General features: G+C 44.7%; 2 protein-coding genes across 3 annotated transcripts; one reads left to right on the top strand and one right to left on the bottom strand.

Annotated features, from left to right (window-relative positions):
- The first annotated feature begins 6,984 nt into the window (after positions 1-6,984).
- On the top strand, positions 6,985-13,887 carry LOC308410384 (uncharacterized protein). The gene is made up of 7 exons (XM_080903680.1): positions 6,985-7,429; positions 8,454-8,559; positions 8,889-9,073; positions 9,201-9,349; positions 10,759-10,900; positions 11,043-11,191; positions 11,764-13,887. Exons 1-7 carry the CDS (start codon positions 7,390-7,392, stop codon positions 11,890-11,892), a joined length of 900 nt encoding a protein of 299 aa, XP_080759806.1. The 5' UTR covers positions 6,985-7,389; the 3' UTR covers positions 11,893-13,887.
- LOC308410385 (transmembrane protein 50B) lies at positions 13,787-20,149 on the bottom strand. Of its 2 annotated transcripts, XM_080903681.1 has the most exons (7): positions 20,037-20,149; positions 17,883-18,069; positions 17,254-17,366; positions 16,590-16,657; positions 16,140-16,232; positions 15,335-15,392; positions 13,787-13,885 (listed from the first exon to the last, which is right to left on the bottom strand). In XM_080903681.1, exons 2-7 carry the CDS (start codon positions 17,979-17,981, stop codon positions 13,840-13,842), a joined length of 477 nt encoding a protein of 158 aa, XP_080759807.1. In that variant the 5' UTR covers positions 17,982-18,069; positions 20,037-20,149; the 3' UTR covers positions 13,787-13,839. The 2 variants fall into 2 exon arrangements, with proteins under 2 accessions (XP_080759807.1, XP_080759808.1); XM_080903682.1 differs by lacking the exon at positions 20,037-20,149 and having other exon boundaries at positions 17,883-18,087.
- Between the last annotated feature and the right edge of the window lie 205 nt (positions 20,150-20,354).

The raw sequence follows: 20,354 nt of genomic DNA, 5'->3' as shown, positions 1-20,354 counted from the left end.
TAACTACACAAGACAACACATTAACTACACAAGACAGCACACTAACTACACAAGACAGCACATTAACTACACAAGACAACACATTAACTACACAAGACAACACATTAACTACACAAGACAGCACATTAACTACACAAGACAGCACATTAACTACACAAGACAACACATTAACTACACAAGACAACACATTAACTACACAAGACAACACATTAACTACACAAGACAGCACATTAACTACACAAGACAACACATTAACTACACAAGACAGCACATTAACTACACAAGACAGCACATTAACTACACAAGACAACACACTAACTACACAAGACAACACACTAACTACACAAGACAACACATTAACTACACAAGACAACACATTAACTACACAAGACAACACATTAACTACACAAGACAGCACATTAACTACACAAGACAACACATTAACTACACAAGACAACACATTAACTACACAAGACAACACATTAACTACACAAGACAGCACATTAACTACACAAGACAGCACATTAACTACACAAGACAACACATTAACTACACAAGACAACACATTAACTACACAAGACAACACATTAACTACACAAGACAGCACACTAACTACACAAGACAGCACATTAACTACACAAGACAGCACATTAACTACACAAGACAACACATTAACTACACAAGACAACACATTAACTACACAAGACAACACATTAACTACACAAGACAGCACACTAACTACACAAGACAGCACATTAACTACACAAGACAACACATTAACTACACAAGACAACACATTAACTACACAAGACAACACATTAACTACACAAGACAACACACTAACTACACAAGACAACACATTAACTACACAAGACAACACATTAACTACACAAGACAACACATTAACTACACAAGACAACACATTGACTACACAAGACAGCACACTAACTACACAAGACAACACATTAACTACACAAGACAACACATTGACTACACAAGACAGCACATTGACTACACAAGACAACACATTAACTACACAAGACAACACATTAACTACACAAGACAACACACTAACTACACAAGACAACACACTAACTACACAAGACAACACATTAACTACACAAGACAACACATTGACTACACAAGACAGCACATTGACTACACAAGACAGCACATTAACTACACAAGACAACACATTAACTACACAAGACAACACATTAACTACACAAGACAACACATTAACTACACAAGACAACACATTGACTACACAAGACAACACATTAACTACACAAGACAACACACTAACTACACAAGACAACACACTAACTACACAAGACAACACACTAACTACACAAGACAACACACTGACTACACAAGACAACACATTGACTACACAAGACAGCACATTGACTACACAAGACAACACATTGACTACACAAGACAACACACTGACTACACAAGACAACACACTAACTACACAAGACAACACACTAACTACACAAGACAACACATTAACTACACAAGACAACACATTGACTACACAAGACAGCACATTGACTACACAAGACAACACATTAACTACACAAGACAACACACTAACTACACAAGACAACACACTAACTACACAAGACAACACACTAACTACACAAGACAGCACATTAACTACACAAGACAACACATTAACTACACAAGACAACACACTAACTACACAAGACAACACACTAACTACACAAGACAACACATTAACTACACAAGACAACACATTGACTACACAAGACAGCACATTGACTACACAAGACAGCACATTAACTACACAAGACAACACACTAACTACACAAGACAACACACTAACTACACAAGACAACACATTAACTACACAAGACAACACATTGACTACACAAGACAGCACATTGACTACACAAGACAGCACATTAACTACACAAGACAACACATTAACTACACAAGACAACACACTAACTACACAAGACAACACACTAACTACACAAGACAGCACATTAACTACACAAGACAACACATTAACTACACAAGACAACACACTAACTACACAAGACAACACACTAACTACACAAGACAACACACTAACTACACAAGACAACACATTAACTACACAAGACAGCACATTAACTACACAAGACAGCACATTGACTACACAAGACAGCACATTGACTACACAAGACAGCACATTAACTACACAAGACAACACATTGACTACACAAGACAGCACATTGACTACACAAGACAGCACATTGACTACACAAGACAGCACATTAACTACACAAGACAACACATTAACTACACAAGACAACACATTAACTACACAAGACAGCACATTGACTACACAAGACAGCACATTAACTACACAAGACAGCACATTAACTACACACTGCAAACACGCTAAACGTCACAAATCTCTCTCTCTCTCTCTCCCTGTCACTCCTAAAACGTCCCCCTCTTCCTAAACAACCAAATGTCATGTTGCCATATCATTTTTTGATTGGTCGACATGGTGCATTTTTCCACCAACACCAAAGGGCTGTTTTTTGTTGTGGTTTTTTTGCTCATAAGCAGAGAGGTCTCGCTGCTGTCCTTAGACAGTAAACGTGACGAAACTATTGAGGAAAAAATGCTGCGTATATCTTGTTTATCATGACTCTGGTTTTACTGGCCTATCAGCACAATTTATAAACTGGTATATGTCACCTTGTTGCTTTGTCTTTAAGTGGTCATGTGATTGGCTTACCATGACTACTTTATTCCTCCTCAGTCAACCAGCAGCACTCATGCCATTGTTTTGCCCCTGTATTAATAAGTCTGTAATACGCTCTATCTTATTTTACAGCGCTGTTATTCAATCGGGGGAAGCTCTCCGTTGAGGATAAAAGCATGAATTTGTTTGTATACAGAGGTACCGAAAAAGTGCAGCAGGGCCTCGGGTCCTTCTGTCGGGTAGTCCAGTTTACTGAAGAACACCTCAGGCTGTCAGGTTAAAACGATCGTGTTTTCGTATTGTAAACGCTGGCCCTCCTCTCAGAGCCTATGCTCTATCTGCTATTCCTGAACAGAGATACGCAAGTTTCTCCGTGACTGCAGCTGCCAGTCAAAGCTATGATAGCGTTACACCCCAATTTAACATCACCGCAGTAGGAGTTAGAATCAAACTTATGGGAAAGGAGACCCCTTGGACATAAATCAGCGTGATGAGAACTATTGAAAACAAAAGACAGAATCTTTGGGAAAAAAATTATCTGAGGAGGCAGGATTTATGACCTATACTGCAGCCAGACACCAGGGGGCGATAGAGATGTTTACGTTTTTGGCTTCATTTTTTGGGAGCTGTCGCATCGTCCATGTTTTCTACAGTCATTGTGTCTGTCACTACCGGATCCATACCAGATACCCGATCCATACCATGCATGTGCGAACGGTGTCTACTTCCGGTCGAAGCATTTTACGATAGTTACAGGTCAGAGTATCTGTTAAGATGTTAAGGATAATACGTATATCTTAAAATGTTTGCAATAATGAAGAATATAATGTAGACAAAAACGAAAAATAAAAAGATAGTTACGGATCAGGACTCCCTGATCCGTACTGCGCATGTGCAGATGTTTTCTTCTTCTTCTGTTAGTTTAATGGCAGTTTACTCCCCAGTGTACGAGGATACCGCCACCTGCTGACCGAGCGAATGAACCGTATTGTAAACTGAATTAGCGTCATTACAAACGTGTGTTAAATTTGATTTAGTGACAGTCGAGTGTGTTTATGCTCGTCTGTGTGGAGAGGATTGTTGGAATAGTGATGATGATGTGCGCTATCACTGTCAGTTGTCAGTAAACACTTCATCTGGCTGATGAATCTTCACGTGAGATATTACAAAGTCTGTATTATTAACTCTGTAATTAGGCGCCATTCTTCTTATTTTACGGCGCTGTTGCTCAATCGGGGGACGCTCTCTGTTGAGGAGAAAAGCATGAATTTGTTTGTATACGGATTATCCATTGTTTAAATGTCCCGGGCAGTCGAAAAGGAGGCAGGGCTGTTGAGAAATGCTAGGAGCTAACTGGGCGCTAACCGTATCATTCAAATATATTAACTGTCGCAATGTTGACAAATAGAGGAAGTGACGTAAGATTTGCGCATGCGGGGTACGGATCGTGTTTCCGGTACGGATCGGGTAGTGACAGTAGCTGTGTCCAAATTCATGGGCTGCATCCTCCTGAGGCCGCATTTGTAGACCGATTACGTCACAGTGACGCACCGAAGGCTGTCCAAATTCGTAGACTCCTCCGAATGCGGCCGACAAATGCGTCCTCCTTTTCCCCGAATTTGAAGGATGGGTCGGGTGTGTCCTTCGTGGCCTACCATATCCCAGAATTCAAACCAGCCAAACTCAAGTTTCCGGCAATGGCGGCCGCTACTAAGTTTTAAAATTACTCTTACTAATCTTTCTGGGTCACAAAATAAACTTTTAACATATTTTTAAATGTGCGTGTGTAAACTTCAAATATCTGCTCAGTTTATCAAGATATCGCATATTTGCAAAAGTGCTTCGACGTTTTTGGAGACGTCTGTTACCCACCAGCTCGATAGCTAGCCGAGAGCTCGAGGGTCACTGAAGCCGCCGAGAACGGCACAACTCCCGGCACATCATTTTCAGATCATCGCGGACTTTTGCTACTTGGGTTAAAAGTAATATATAAGTCACTTAGACAACCTAAAAATGCTATTGTTTGGCTTTTTCAGTGTTTTATTTGTTCGTGAGTAAATCGGTTTGGCTGAGATTAAAGTTATTAGATTAGATAAAATAAAACTTTATTAATCCCCCGGGTGGGTTCCTCCTTGGTTTTCACACAGCTGACTAAACATCAAACAGAAAACTGATTAAACAGAAGTATGAGACAGTCGAGAATTTACGCCAGTGTCCTGTTATATTTTTGACAGCAAGGAGCAGACGGCCGAGTTTATTAAACTCCACCGAGACAGCAGTGACGCAGATCTGAAGGCTAGACCGTCCAATTCCACAGCCGTTTACTTCCAGCCTACCCGACCTTCTGTGGACCCGGCCCACGTAGACCGCAAAGGCCGGGTCCTCAGGAGGATGCAGCCCATGAATTTGGACGCAGCCAGTGTCATTCAAATACATTAACTGTCGCAATGTTGGCAAAGAGAGGACGTGATGTAAGATTTGACCATGCGTGGTACCGATCAGGTTTCCAGTACAGATCGGGTAGTGACACCCACACATGGATCCTCCTTTTCCGCAGATTTGAAGGATGGGTCGGGTGTGTCCTTCGTGGTCCACTATATCCCAGAATATATAACATATTTTCAGGCGAGAATCTGTGTAAACTTCAAAGATCTGCTGGGTTTATCAAGATATCGCATATTTGCAAAAGTGCTCCGATGTTTTCGGAGACGTCTGTTACCCACCCGCTCAATAGCTAGCAGGGAGCTCGAGGCTCACTAGAGCCGGCTGAAATTAGCTGACTCTGAATTAAATCTGACATTAAAAATATTTCAATTCAGGAGGAAACATTTTCACCGGGAACAAAAACAGCAGGTTAATACGTGGAGATCCTGAAGGCTCCAAAAGTGATCAGATTAGATTTTAAGTATTTGTTCAGTTCTCTTCCAAACCCAGCAGCTGTCAGTTGTAATTTTTAAATGTTTACTAAAATAAAAATAAAAGCGTTATAACATCTCACCTGTTATAATTTTTAATCAGGCATACATGTGTACTATTTTTATTAATAGAGAGATTAAGCTTGTGTTTCGTTCATTTAGTGATTGTGCTTAACTGTATGAAGCTTATTAGACATTATCAAACAGATGACATGTAAGCGACGTGTAGTGCATTTTACCAAAGTGCTTAAGATCATTTTTTAATTATCTTTTTTTCGTTAAAGAAATCAACTACATCATGTATAATTTTTTTCATGTCATGTGTAATTTCCAGTGCAGATATTAATCACAGTTAAATCAAACTCCAGAGCTGTGGTGTCATCAAGTACGCTGGTGTACAGAAATCGCGCCGTGTTGCCGAGAACGCGAGTACGGACTCGAGTACTTGCGAATTGAGAAATGGCCTTAATGAAAATGTAACCAAACTGTTTATCAGGGGAAAGTATAGCCTGACATTAGTTGGTAAATTGTTAACTTTTAACCAGCTGTTATTGTTGTCAGCTGTCTGGAAACAGCGGGGTCACGTCCGATCTGCTGATAATAGTCACAATATCAGGAGTAAATGAGCACGTTTATGCACATTTCCACATGTTAGAGACTTCAGCTTGAGGAGGAAGAGGGTGGGATTTGATTAAGGTGCCGGTGGCGTAGTCCCTTTCGTTCATATTCTGGTTTCTTTGGTGAAAGCTTCCCCTTCTCAGATGATCAAACAGGTATGATGCAGGTATGAATCTAGCTGTCCGTCCACAGTATGCAAACATCTACAGTTGCTCTTGTCCTCTGCCTTTGGCGTACTCCAGCCTAAAATGTGATAAGGCTGAGCGGCAGGGTGCAGTATCCAGATATCTTTGCCGCTGTGTTCAGCATGACAGCCTCCACAAACTGGTGCCCGTTTCTATTTTAAGAAGTTAATTCTAAACTTAGCAGTTTGCTGGAAGATGAAATTACAGACTAACATGTAAGTTTCTGAGTACAACATTCTTTTTTTGATTAAATAACTTGAAAAATGACTGATTATATCTTTAATATATTAAAAACTAAAACCAAACCTGTAATATAATGACATAAAATAAAACAAACTTTCCAGTGCACTGTACACAGTTACCAAAGTGCATCACTCTGTGTTAGAATGCATTTTGTTTTCCTTGAACACAGCACAGAAAATCATAAAATAAACGGTTCATTGATTTATTTATTTGGAAGATTTAACTCTCATTTCCTGTGATTGATCACATGCTGCTGACGTCACCCTCGCGTGAACGCGCGGGGGAATCCCCGGTCGGTCGATACTCAGCCCCGTGTGAGCTGGTGTGAGGGCGAGTCCACACACGGGCGTTGCTGAGCTTCGACGTGCAGGGCCCGGGACCCTCAGGTGGGAGGGCAGCGTAACTCACCTGGCTGCACAGGTGAGGTGGGGCTGAGCTGATTCTGAGCTCTGCTGGTAAACACAGTCTGTCCCAGCGGCTGTGAGCGGTGATCAAACACCGTGTGGAGCAGTTGTTGGTGTTTTGTTATCGTTTGTCACGTACAGCTTTAAGAGGCGGAACCGGAAATCCCCCAAGACAGAAGCAGTCTGGGACGGAGACGTCCAGATTATCCAGGACGAGGAAGTGCGTCGGTGTGTGTTTCGATTCTTCAGCTCCAGCCAGCACGTTCGGCCACAGACCGAGGAATGAGGCCGACACCATGCTGCTGATCCTGCTCTGCCTCCACGCCGTCTCCTGGGGTAAGGAGCCGCCGCCGCCGGACAATACCTGCCGAGCTACCGGCTAACAACGGCCTGTAGCCCCGCAGGCTAACCACGGATGAAGCAATATTCTGTGCGTGTGCGTGTGCGTGTGCGCGACAGACAGAGATTTTGTGTTTGAATCACGTTTTCGCTCCGGAGTCAGACTGAACTTTAAAATAACCGATGTTAAAATGTCATTTTCTAATGTCTTCAGTTATTAATGACTCATTCAAGCTGTTTTGTTGTAATCGGCGTCAGGTGTTTCCAGCTGAACACGAAAGGCTGCTGTTACCTGCCAGCTGGGTTTCACCTGTGGATTTAGCGTGGCCGTCACATTCAGGTTCAAATGTCAGAGGTTATCTTAAAACTGATCATCCGGATAAAATACGGAACTCGTTGAGCTCAGACCAGGAAATGTTCGGTTCAGCGCGTCTAACATGAGAAAATGTCCTTTTTCTGTTTGCTGCGACTGTTTCAGGTTAAAAAGGTGAAACAGTCGCAGCTGCTGGAGGCTTAAAGGTTCCTGTGAAACATGGAAGTGGGCTATAAATGTCCAAAGCTCCTGACATGACAGGAAAGGATCTGTGAGGCTTTCAAAGAGTTTATTTCAGGTTATAATCATCACTTCTGTGTTTGTTTAAATCAGCCTGTAAACATGTTTAACCTTCATTATTACTGATGCAATAAATGTTCATTCATCTGTTCACTGTAAACACTTTTGACTCTGACACTCTCAGGCAATAAATAACTGATCTGTCCAATCAGAAAACAGACATGAAAGTGAATAAATGACGTCACCACAAACATCAGGTTCACATCTGTTCAGTTTTTAAAAACGTGCCGTGTGCAGCAGACAGATGTTATTCCTCGTTTTTGAATCTTTGTCCCTCTGAGCTCAGGCGTCGTGGCGTCGATGGTTCCTGCTGTCTCTTTAATAAATCATCTGAGGCCGTGATCACATGAATAACAATAATCTGGATTATGCAGGGATTTCTCTGGTTTGCTTTCTTCACCTTTGCAGTCGCGTCTCAGGCGCCGCCGCCTCCACAGAATGTCCAGGTGGAGAAGGGTCAGCTGACGTGGACTCCAGGGGAGCCGGACGTTACCTACACTGTGAATTACCGCAGGTGAGCCCTCACAGCCAGGGAAGGTGCTCTGTTTTAAGGTGGAGCTTCCTTTTATATCGTCGCGGCCGTTGGTGGCGAGAGGTCAGCTGATGACATTTTATTTACTCCATCGTTCTCACAGTTTCACATGAAAGCCGCCATCAGAGAGCAGCAGGCTGAGTGTAGTGTCACTGTCACAGATTCTAATCCACAGTGGGCTGGTAAAATGTTTAGGAAGAGGTCAGAGGTCAGCAAAGCTCCTGCTTCAAAGCAACGAGTGATTGGGTTTCACAGCAGAGAGAACGCTGAGCAGAAGTTTTCTCTGACTCGTTTCTGTTCCTCATCCTCAGATTTAACTCTGATAAATGGGAAGCTCTTCCAGCCTGCATCCAGACGCCTTTCCATTCCTGCAACATATCAGCGATTGGGCCGCGCGACACTAACGACTCGCCCGAGAACAGCTGCGTGACGCTGCGTGTGCGGGCCGAGAGACGGGGGCTGAGATCTGAGGGTGTTAACGCCTGCAGCAGATACGGTGAGAACCCTCAGATATGTGTCAGCGCTGTCTGTGGGTGAAGCTGTGAGACTCGAGGTGTTAACCATCCTGACCACAGTGTGAACCACGAGCTGCTGCTGTGCTGACGCTCGCTCTGCTCTTCCAGGTGACGTCTGCACGCCTCCGTTAAGCATTTTGACCCGGCCTGGATCACTCACCGTATTCCTTAACGATGACCACGAGCTGGCGAAGGAACACGCCAACAATGCCAAGCACAGGATTTACTTTGGCAGAGAGGGAGAGAGTCCTCTGCAGGTGAGAACACGGAGTGATTCCTCCAGGTGTTTATGCTCACCTGATGTTGGGTGGTATCTGCTCCTTTGTGTAAAGAGGAGCAGGATGAGTCCTGCCAGAGCTACAAAATGACTTCTGGCAGCACATTAGTGTGAATGTGTTTGACCAAACGACCAGAAACAGACTTCATTCTGGTTCCACAGAAGAGGGGCCTGAAAACTGAAGGCTCTGCCTCCCATTCTACTTTTAAATACTCTAGGAACAACAAGTAGGCCTGCAGAGCAAGAGCGAAGTGCTCTAATAGGCTGATATGGTACTACAAGGTCATTAAGATAAGATGGGGCCTGATTATTTAAGACCTTGTATGTGAGGAGCAGGATTTTGGATTCTGGATTTAACAGGAAGCCAAAACAGGAGAAATCTGCTCTCTCTTTCTAGTCCCTGTCAGGACTCTTGCTGCAGCATTTTGGATTAGCTGAAGGCTTTTCAGGGAGTTTTTAGGACTTCCTGATAATAATGAATTACAGTCGTCCAGCCTGGAAGTAATAAATGCATGAACTAGTTTTTCAGCGTCACTCTGAGACAGGATATTTCTAACTTTAGAGATGTTGCACAAATGGAAGAACGCAGTCTTACATATTTGTTTAATATGTGCATTGAAGAATGTCCCTTGCTGGGCTCTGTAGTTTTTAGTGTTCTTTTAATTCCTTTGAGCAGTTTTTTTTTAATTATTATTATTCATGCCAGTGTGCTTGCTGATACAGCCACATGTGTCTGTCAGTGGTCAGTGTGTGCAGGCAGGTCCAAGCATATTTGGACAGTTTGCCTCTGCACCAACAGACAGTCTGCACAAACTGTTTCAGAATTACAGCTATTTTTACACAGTTCCCATTTTCAGAGACTCAAAGTGACTGAGAAGCAGTTTCGTGTCCAGATGAATCCTGCGCCTTCATTTTTAGGACTAAACTCAATTCAATTTTCAATTCAATTTTCAATTCAATTTTATTTATATAGCGCCAAATCACAACAAAAGTCGCCTCAAGGCGCTTCATAGATACAGAGAAAAACCCAACAGTCATATGACCCCCTATGAGCAAGCACTTTGGCGACAGTGGGAAGGAAAAACTCCCTTTTAACAGGAAGAAACCTCCAGCAGAACCAGGCTCAGGGAAGCCAGAGAGCCACAAACGGGCAGCAGCTGCAGTGAAGCCCTGAAGCAGCATGTGGTCATGGGTCCATGGAGGGATAAACATCTGCTCTTATCAATGTTAAGCTGCACAGCTGGGTTACTTTCCGTGGAGCTCTGACAGTCTGATAATTCAGCTGGATACAGGAGAAGACGAGCAGAAGCAAACACTTCAGTTTAATTCACTCACACTGTGTGTGTGTGTGTGTGTGTGTGTGTGTGTGTGTGTCATTGTCTTCATCAGAAGTATGAAGACACCATAGACTCCAGGACCATTGAAGACCTGGAGGAGGGGCAGCGGTACTGTGTTCAGGTGGCCTATACGGTCCACGGGGACCTCGTGGAACCACGCAGCTGCATCCAGTGTGAGGTCATCCCTGCATCAGGTAAGCTGCTCTTCTTGATGTAACGTTCCTTTAACGCGCTCCGACTCCAACCAGAGACACAGATGTAAACGACTCCGCTGCTTTTGAATCAGCTGAAGGTTTTAAAGCTGCAGCAGTAAACTCACTGCGTCTGTTTTCTCAGAACACGTGAACAGGACGCCGATGATCGTGGGGCTGCTCGTCGGCATCGTGGTCCTCGCCATCATCATTCTTACATTGGGATACCTCGGGTTTTTCCAAACTGAGAAAATCAAACGCTGCCTGGAGCCACATAAATATGAAATCCCGCCGGTAAGACCAACACTGCTGCACACACTCACCACACAGACACTGGTGGGCGCTGTATCTACTCAGAGCGTGTCAGCGAGTAAAAGAGCTGATTTTGAAAGTGTTCGCTTCACGATCAGTGTGTAAGACCGACGTGGTTCTTCATGGTGACTGGTGAGTCGCTGAACTGTCCAATGGTGTTAACAGAGCCGTCAGTCCAGCAAAGTTAGAGCCAAAGTTAGATGGGTTTAATTTTGTACTTGTTTGGTCGAGTGTGTGAGACAGACACGGTTAGAGTGGGGAAAAGGCCGTCCTGTGTTTCCCACTATTGTGTTTTTTATTTGAATAATTTGTTTGTTTTTAAGCAGGCTGCTGCCGTTCTTTTGTTCTGTTATGTGTTTGAGTAAACGAATCGCTGCATTTGTTCGCAGCTGGAAGAGTTAAAACCGCTTCGCTGAGCTTCGACCAACATTATTAGCAGACGTACTCATGGGCAGATAAATGACTGTTGTAAAAACAATCGGTGAAAGGCTCAGCCAATCGCCCATCGTTAGTCTTCACTGCCTCTGAGGTTCCTGTGTCTTCTCCTCCTTCAGAATCTGTTTCGTGGGGAATTTGAAGTCCGACCATTTACTCCCATCGTAGAGCGCTATGACGACCTCCAGATCTCTCACGGTAACTACGAGCCCAGATCAGCACTCAGCCCTCCCACCGCTGCTTCCTGAACTCTTGGAGAGGCTCCGCCCACTCACAGAGACTCCACTCAGTTTACCAGCAGAGGCGACTGAGTCGCTCACCTGCTCCAGGTGATCTAACCGTGCACCATCTGGATTATTTACCTGTGAGCACCTGATCTCAGAACATTTGTGAACTACTCCCATGAGGACAGTGGGTGGAGTAAAACCAGGATGGAGCGCAGCGAGCAGCTTCCTGACACTAATTTTAACCACTGCGCGCTAACAACCATCGCAGCAGAGAAGCGGGTCACTCTAGCATTAACCAAGTATCGTTTCTGAATGGCCACGCCTCCCTGAATGTTCTCCACGCTGCCGCTGCTTCAAACCTCCGATGACAGAAAATAGTAGAAAAACAGGAACTGCAAACACGTCTGCGTGCTCTTTCTCAAACTTCCTACAGTCCTGTTTAACTCTGAGAGTTAGTTCCTTTATTAATAACTGTCGGTGAGAGCGTTCCTGGGCAGGTGGGAATAACACGCTCACTGCTGGATCTGACTGGCTGCGGTAAGAGGACAGTTGTGGCCAACACTTCCTGTTTCAGTGAAATAGGAAGTGTCGCATGCGCCTGTAACATGAACACTGTTGGGTAAATGTTTGTCTACGGGAAATTTTCATGTAATTTTTTTTGGGGGGGCGGGGACACAGGAAGCCCCTCCTCCCTGCAGAGGTCAACTCCCCGTCCTTCTGAATAAGCGGAGTTCACCTTAATAAAATGTCTGAGTCACTGGTGAGGCTGAGTCATTGCTTCCAGTAAACAGCAAGTTAAAGGTTACAGTAACAAACAAAGCAGCAGCTCACAGCCACGCCCACAACACTTTTTATTGTTTCAGGAACGACTGAAGCAGCCGAGATTTTTAACTTTAATACTGAAAAATCATCAACACACATCGTAGTCACAAACAGGAAGTTCAGGAACAAAAAACGTCCTTTTATAATCCAGTGTCAGACGGAGACGAGACAGCAAATGTGCTTCCAGCTATAAATTAGCCCCGCCCCCTTGAAGTGTCAGCCTGGAAGATTTTCATTAAAAATACATGTAACAATCACAGACTTTTAATTTGGAGGAGTCACAGGAAGTACAATCTGGAAACCAATCAGGTACAGTCTGAGGTAAAAATTTTTTATCTAAAACGGTCCAGAGTGAGCGTGACCTGATGGACGAGGTGAAACGTGTGTGTGTGTCACCTGTGGCGGCTACACATCGCTCCGCTCGACTGTGCTACATCCAACCACAGCAGGACGGGGCCGGTTTGCTCGGCTATTTGTTTACGGCTTCTCGTCAGAGCGAGAGGCGAGTCTCACATCCAGCTGTTTACGGCTAACATGTGACTATTAGCATTTAATCAACAGGAAGTGAGGCTGAAATCTCCCAGAGTGACACTTTAACAGTAAGACCGGTGGTCCTGCCCGCCAGCAGGAATTCCCTCATTTTACAAAACACACTGAGACTGACACAGAGAAGTGAAACATGACAGAACTATATTTACACGTGTGTGTGCGCGTGTGTGTGTGTGTGTGTGTGTGCGCGCAGCAGCACTGATTGGTCTCCATTTAAAAAGCAACAATACTAAAACTGTTTTTACAGCTTCGATTAAAACAGCAGAATACAAAACATCTGAAGGCCGTGTGTGTGTGTGTGTGTGTGTGTGTGTGCACGGGTATTAACATCTTAATGGGGACCAACATTTGGTAGTATACTATACTTGTGGGGACAAGCAGCCCTCATGGGGACCAAAATACCAGGCCCCAGTTTGAAGGCATTTTTGAGACTCAACTAGGTTATGATTTGGTTTAGGGTCAGGCGTTCATTTTTGATGGTTAGGGTAAACGGCTAGGGAAAGCATTATGTCAATGAGATGTCCCCACAAGGATATAAATACACGTGTGTGTGTGTGTGTGTGTGTGTGTGTGTGTGTGTGTGTGTGTGGAGACGTCTTAACCCCATAAATCTTCAGTGCGGCCAAACTTGTAGATCAGAGTGCTGCAGAGAGAGAAGACAGTGATGTCACAGTGATGTCACACACTGAGCAGACAGATCCAAACTCACAGCTCAGCTCCACAGTGCTGTGATGTTTGGAGGCTAATGAAGCTCTCTGTCATGTAATAGCTGTGTCACTACCGGAAACCCGATCGGTACCCCGCATGCGCCAAAGGTGTCTACTTCCGGTCGAAGCGTTTTACGATAGTTACAGGTCAGAGTATCTGTTAAGATGTTTCCAATAATGAAACATGTCAATATAATGTAGACAAAAATAAAAAGAGTTACGGATCAGGGCTCCCCGATCCGTACTGCGCATGTGCAGATGTTTTCTTCTTCTTCTTCTGTTCGTTTAATGGCAGTTTACTCCCCAGTGTACGAGGATACCGCCACCTGCTGACCGAGCGAATGAACCGTATTGTAAACTGAATTAGCGTCATTACAACCGTGGCCTCAATCTGATGTAGTGATAGTCGAGCGTGTTTATGCTCGTCTGTGAAGAGGATTGTTGGAATAGTGATGATGATGTTCGCCATCACTGTCAGTTGTCAGTAAACACTTCATGTGGCTGATGAATCTTCGCGTGACACATTATAAAGTCTGTATTATTAACTCTGTAATTAAGATAAGATAAGATGACCTTTATTAGTCCCACAGGTGGGAAATTTGTTTTGTTACAGCAAAAGTAATACAAGTAGCAAAATTAGGCGCCATTCTTCTTATTTTACGGCGCTGTTGCTCAATCGGGGGACGCTCTCTGTTGAGGAGAAAAGCATGAATTTGTTTGTAAACGGATTATCCATTGTTTAAATGTCCCGGTAGTTGAAAAGGAGGAAGAGCTGTTGAGAAATGCTAGGAGCTAACTGGGCGCTAACCGTATCATTCAACTATGTCGCAATGTTGGCAAAGAGAGGAAGTGACGTAAGATTTGCGCATGCGGGGTACCGATCGGGTTTCCGGTACGGATCGGGTAGCGACAAGCTACACAGCTGTGGTTAAACTAACATGAGCACAAGGCAGGTGGAGGTGAAACATGATGGTCCTGATGGACTGAGACAAACTCCAACCACGACAGGGTGTGAATCAATCATTAATCTGCAGCAGGTTAGAAAACAAACACTCATTCAGAGCTGGAAACCCCTCCCTGAGAAATCTGGTATTTACAGTCTGTGTGGATGTTAAAGCTTCTTTTCACGCTCGTATCCATCCACCCGCCTTTAGTTCTTCTTTCTGCATCAGTTAGTGGAACAGAAAGGGGCCTGAATGGGTTAAACTGAGCCAGGCTTTCCTGGCAGGAGCTCCCGCCCATTACGGGAAATAAGATGCAACAGGTTTCATGTAATGTGTCGCAACGCTGCAGGAAGCACATATTTGGCACCAAGCTGGTTAATTACAACAGGCCTGTGCGCCGTTTCAGCTGCTTCAGTGTCAGCGCTGCTGCTTTTCACTCACCTAAAAAAGATGAAGGCGTTCTGAAAGAACACAGCCATCCCCGGAGCCACTTCTTTCTCTGCGGGAACACAGCGACATGTTATCAGTCACATCAGGTTTCACTGTGACTGAGCATGCTCAGAGAGAGCCGACTCCCTGCGCAGGTCTAAGGAAGTCAGATTAAAATCATTTGTTGTATTTTTAGACTCCACAGTGTAATAACCACAAGGCTTTTCTTCTGCTGCTCACACAGCAAGCGCAGCAGGGTGAAGACTGCAGCGCATGGACCTGCTGCAGGAGCAAAGCTGAATTTAAAATAAGACTCCCTGATCCATCGTTTCAGGATCAAATCCGACCAACTACCAGGTCTACGCTGCAACCTCAAACACCCTGCTGTGGTCACGTGTGAGAGGCCACAAACTGCACCCGCTGGAGGTGAAATGAACCGAGGGCTGTCCCTGAGTGCTACCTGCGCCTCAGTCACGAGAACAATGAGCAGTTTGAACCTTGTGTGGTTTGTAGTGATTCACTGAGGTTTGCTTTCGGTTCGTGTGGATTTTTTCTGTGTGAAACGAGACCAAACCACAGGAAAAAGCTCCAAGTTTCCAAAACGGTCATGTGATTCAGAGCAGAAGAAAACACCATGAAGCAGCTGATAAAGGCCAGCAGTGACTTCGCGCTCCAAACCATAACATACTCTCTGACTTTGTCCAGGCTGAGCTGTTATTAACTTAAAGGTATAACTTCTGGTTTTCCCTCCAGCCTTCTGATCATTTCCAGGTTTGCATGTTTGACCAGTAAGGACAGACTGAGGGGAGAAACTCACTCGGCACTACGTAGCCTCCAAACAGGATCCAGATGGAGCCGATAAGCGAGCCGAACATCATCATGAAGCCGATGAAGAGCCAGAGACGAGCTCCTGCAATCGCAGACACATGCAGTACAATTACATATGAGCAGTGCTGTGTCTGCTGTGTTTGTCCATCCTGACGGCTGTGCAAAGGGCAGGATTCACACCGCCGTCAGATATACGTTTTTTTAAAATATCATTTTAGCTTTTATTGGCTAGATACAGCGAAGAGAGACAGGGTTAGGGTAACCCTAACCCACGCCGGCATGTGGTCTGTGCACCCACTGAGCTACACCACATATTAGTCTCTTTACAGCCACACAGACAGCTGAGGCTCTGCACTTTACTCTTAACATCTGCCTCACGTGTGTGTTTCTCACACCTCTGAGCGCCACAGCAGATCCCTGACAGGTGACAAACACTCACCTGTCCGGCCCATGCAGCCTTCTCCGTACGTGTCCCCCCTCACCTGGCCGTTGGAAACTGCATTAATCCTGAGAATGAACACAGAGTCACATAGAGGAGTCTGAGCGCTTCATGCTGCTCACACTGCAGACATAAACAGGAAGTGATCACATGATGTTTCAGAGTCTCTGCTTTGTTTTTGACCTTTGTTGATTCACATTTGACTGCAGCACCAGTTTCCAAGCACACCGTGAAATCTGGCAGGTCTGTAACTTCCTCGGAGTCTGAGGTCAAACCTGTCTGACACCAGCTCAGCTCATTAACAGCATCGAGGTCAGAATAACAACAGACTGAATGATTCTGCAGTTTGGCTGCTCTCCTGTCACATCGTGAAAGGTTTTGGTTCCTCTTTGGTGAAAGAAGAGTTCTAAGTAATGAGGCATCATCAGAGGTCACAATTTGTCCTTTCAAAGCCTCGCTGAGATGTTTAAGCTGAAATTACATTTCACTGCAGGAGGAAACCATATAAAGCAGCTGCTTGTAAAGAGGCTGTGAGGCACATGAACAAACCCAAGCAAATCTTACATGTGTTTTCATGTGGATAACTCTCCCCCACCCGCCCGCGCCTCAATGGTCTAACAACTCTGAAAGCATGTACGGTATGAAAGCAACGTTTCACACTTACATGAAGAAAGCGATGGTGGAAAAGACGCCACAGGTGTGGAAGGCGTGGTTCATCTGCTCCTGGGTTGGATACGCCACAGCGGCGTCGATCATGATCCACCAGCCGGTGAAGAACTAAAAGAAGAGAACGTGCACAGCGAGACGTGACGTTTCTAAAGGTTTTACTTCCTGTCCATCCTTAGCAGACATCCGTGCTGTCACTAATGTCTGAGTGTTTACAGATCATGGGGTGGCTGCAGCTCAGCTCATCTGGCTGCTCCAGTCTGCATACCAAATATCCTTGGAAAGATACTAAACCTCACTGCTCTCCGATGGATGAATGTGTGTGAATGTTGGATAGAAAGCAAAGCAAAAAGTGTTTGTGTGAATGAGGCTTTGATTGATCAGATGTGTCTTAGCTGGACTGGTTTTTACATCAGACTATCACAGCAAACTTCTGGATTATTAACAGTCATGTTTGAGGTAAACACAGATTATGGCATTGTTCTGGGACAAACGGGAAACAGATCGCGTGAAGCGGAATATTTACAGCTCCAATAAGACCTCCACCATTCACCAACCTCCCAGCGGCGAACATTTATCTTATCGGAGATTTCAAACAGACTCCGCCCCTCTCTGCCTCACACTAACCAGAACTCCGGCCACGATGGAGGCCACGGCATTCCTCCTCTCGCCCCAGTCGATGCATTCACACTCGGGCCAGCGGAAGTTATCCAAAAAGCCGGCCATCCTCCTCCTCCGCCTTCTTCTTCTTCAGTTGTCCTGACAGGCGAGTCTGCCGCCCCCTCAGCAGCTGCTCACACTCTGTGAAAGACGCCTTTAAAACAAACACAGGCCGTTAACAGCGTCCTGCAGCGGGTGAAGGACGTCTGGACCTGAAGATTCAACCAGAACCAACGGACATTGATTTTCACCACATCTGCTACAAACTGTCAGAAATATGAGGACACATCGTCATTCAGAAGGTTTTTTTTTCCATTTTAATCGCAGAAGAACGTTTTGAAAAATAAACAGACGGGAGAAACAGATCCATGTTTCTACCTGGGTTTAGCTCACTGTCACGCATCAGCTTACAGACTCAGCAGTAGGGCTGCACGATTAATCGTTAGAAAATCGCGATCTCGATTCATACTTATGTGCGATCTCATTTCCAAATGACAACGATTTAAAGACGATTGTACCGCATTTTGATCCGGGACGTAATCTGCATGAAAACAAGCGCTCACTCTTCCTGCTCAACAAATGACAAGGGCGGAGCCTTATACCACGTGATACAGAAGGTGTGACGCTAAAATTAGCAGGAAAAAACAACGGAGAGCACGTCAGGGATGACGAGAAAGTGACAGGAGAAAATCCGTCCCGGTCAACCACCCAAACACCAATAACGGGAACCTTACACAGCGCTTCCCTTTACCCGTCGAACTCAAAGAAATTACGGAGGCTATCACTTATCACCTGACCAAAGATATGGCTCCATCAACACTGTGCAAAACGAGGGATTTAGGAAAATGATCAACACCCTAGACAAACGCTACACAGTGCCGCCCCGCAACTATTTTTCTATTGTTGCACTACCTGCTCTGTACACGCAGCGTCGAGCAACGGTGGAGACGGAATTTCAAGCAGTACAACATTTTGCAGCAACGACAAAACGTGAGACATTTGTTGTTTTTATGTTTATTTATTGTTTTTATGTTCAGTCTCAACTGTTACGAAGTTGATGTGCAGTTAATAAGTGCAATAAATATTTATACTGGAAAAGAGAATCGTGATCTCAATTCTAAGCAAAAAATCGTGATTCTCATTTTATGCAAAATCGTGCAGCCCTACTCAGCAGCAGGTCAGAATCACACAGAACAACATTTAGACATTTCCTCCAACAGCACGTGATCAGATGATCACAAGTTCAGTCTGAGATTCACAGCCGGGGTTCTTTCACTGCTCTCAGGAAAAAGCTTCACGAATCGGAGGAAACTCTGAACATTACCTCCTCCTGACCAGGTGCAGGTTATGACCAGGTAAGGTGTTGAGCATCCGTTACCATGGTGACTTAGTGGGTAAAAAGAGAGGCCCAATTTTAGGAGTGTCACCTGTCCCGGCTCCAACACTGAGATGCTTCAGTGATGGACTGAAGCTGCAGATGCTGACCTGCTAACACCTGCTCACCAGTTTCCTGCAGGAACCTGATTATTTTACTGTTTCTTTATTTTTTAACAAGCCATTTCGTGATATAATTACTTTATTTTGACTTATTATTCTTTTTCAGTCTGAGATCTTTTACATTTAAAGGAGCTTCTTTTGTGGTCTTTTAGAATTTAATTGGTATTTTATAACTTTACACTGTAGTTCAGCTTTTTATTTCTTTCACAGTTATTGAGGTCTGTTTTGTTCCGGCTGGTTCACTTGTTCTCATGTACATATTTAAAGCGCAGGTGTATCCGCAGGGCAAAGTGTGTGCTAGCTGGTCGGGGGCTAACTGTTAGCTCCACCGCAGCACAGGCGTAGCTGCTCCGTCAGCCTCCTGCAGGTGTGCGGATTCCCACACCGTCAGGGTTGTCAACACCTGTCTGTTCTTCGCTCCCTGCTGGATTAATAACCGTACACCTGTCCTGTGACGGTCACAGCTCACCGAGCATTTGTTCCACCGAGCAAACGGGAGCTAACGGAGGCTAACGCTAACTGCTCGTAACCCGCCTCGTTTCCCGCTTTATTCCTTCAAGTAACATCTGAAGCAGCGCGTTAGTCGCACCTGCCTGCGAGCCTCCCAGCTGTCTGAAAACTCACCTGATATCAATCACCCCCATGAAACAGAGCCGCGCAACAACGTTTTTCACTTTCCATTTACGGCACAGCCCCTCGTCTGCGGCTTCATTTCCGGGAGCCTCACGGGCTCTGCGGCACACTGCTGCCTCCTGCGGTCAGGACCAGGCTCTGCATCCTGTAAAGTCACTAACTTTAGCAGTAGTGAAGCGCTGTATGCTGGCAAACAAATACCACGTATACACACATGTGATGAACGATTCCCCAAGGCTGGGGAGGCCGTTTATAAAGAATAATTATATAACCATATAAAAATATATTTTTACATAAAATGTTTTAAAT

The sequence above is a fragment of the Rhamphochromis sp. 'chilingali' genome, assembly GCF_963969265.1.
Source record: "Rhamphochromis sp. 'chilingali' genome assembly, chromosome: 14".
NCBI classification, from domain to species: domain Eukaryota; kingdom Metazoa; phylum Chordata; class Actinopteri; order Cichliformes; family Cichlidae; genus Rhamphochromis; species Rhamphochromis sp. 'chilingali'.
This window is presented reverse-complemented; position numbering and strand designations above follow the sequence as displayed.

Excerpts from the sequence above, each read along its gene's own strand:
- LOC308410384 (XM_080903680.1), top strand. The coding sequence starts at position 7,390 with ATGCTGCTGATCCTGCTCTGCCTCCACGCCGTCTCCTGGG. Across the intron at positions 8,560-8,888 it reads TACACTGTGAATTACCGCAG|ATTTAACTCTGATAAATGGG; the intron begins GTGAGCCCTCAC and ends CCTCATCCTCAG. Across the intron at positions 11,192-11,763 it reads ATAAATATGAAATCCCGCCG|AATCTGTTTCGTGGGGAATT; the intron begins GTAAGACCAACA and ends CTCCTCCTTCAG.
- LOC308410385 (XM_080903681.1), bottom strand. The coding sequence starts at position 17,981 with ATGGCCGGCTTTTTGGATAACTTCCGCTGGCCCGAGTGTGAATGCATC. Across the intron at positions 16,658-17,253 it reads TCCACCATCGCTTTCTTCAT|GATTAATGCAGTTTCCAACG; the intron begins GTAAGTGTGAAA and ends GTTCATTCTCAG. Across the intron at positions 13,886-15,334 it reads AACGCCTTCATCTTTTTTAG|CACTCTGATCTACAAGTTTG; the intron begins GTGAGTGAAAAG and ends CTCTCTCTGCAG.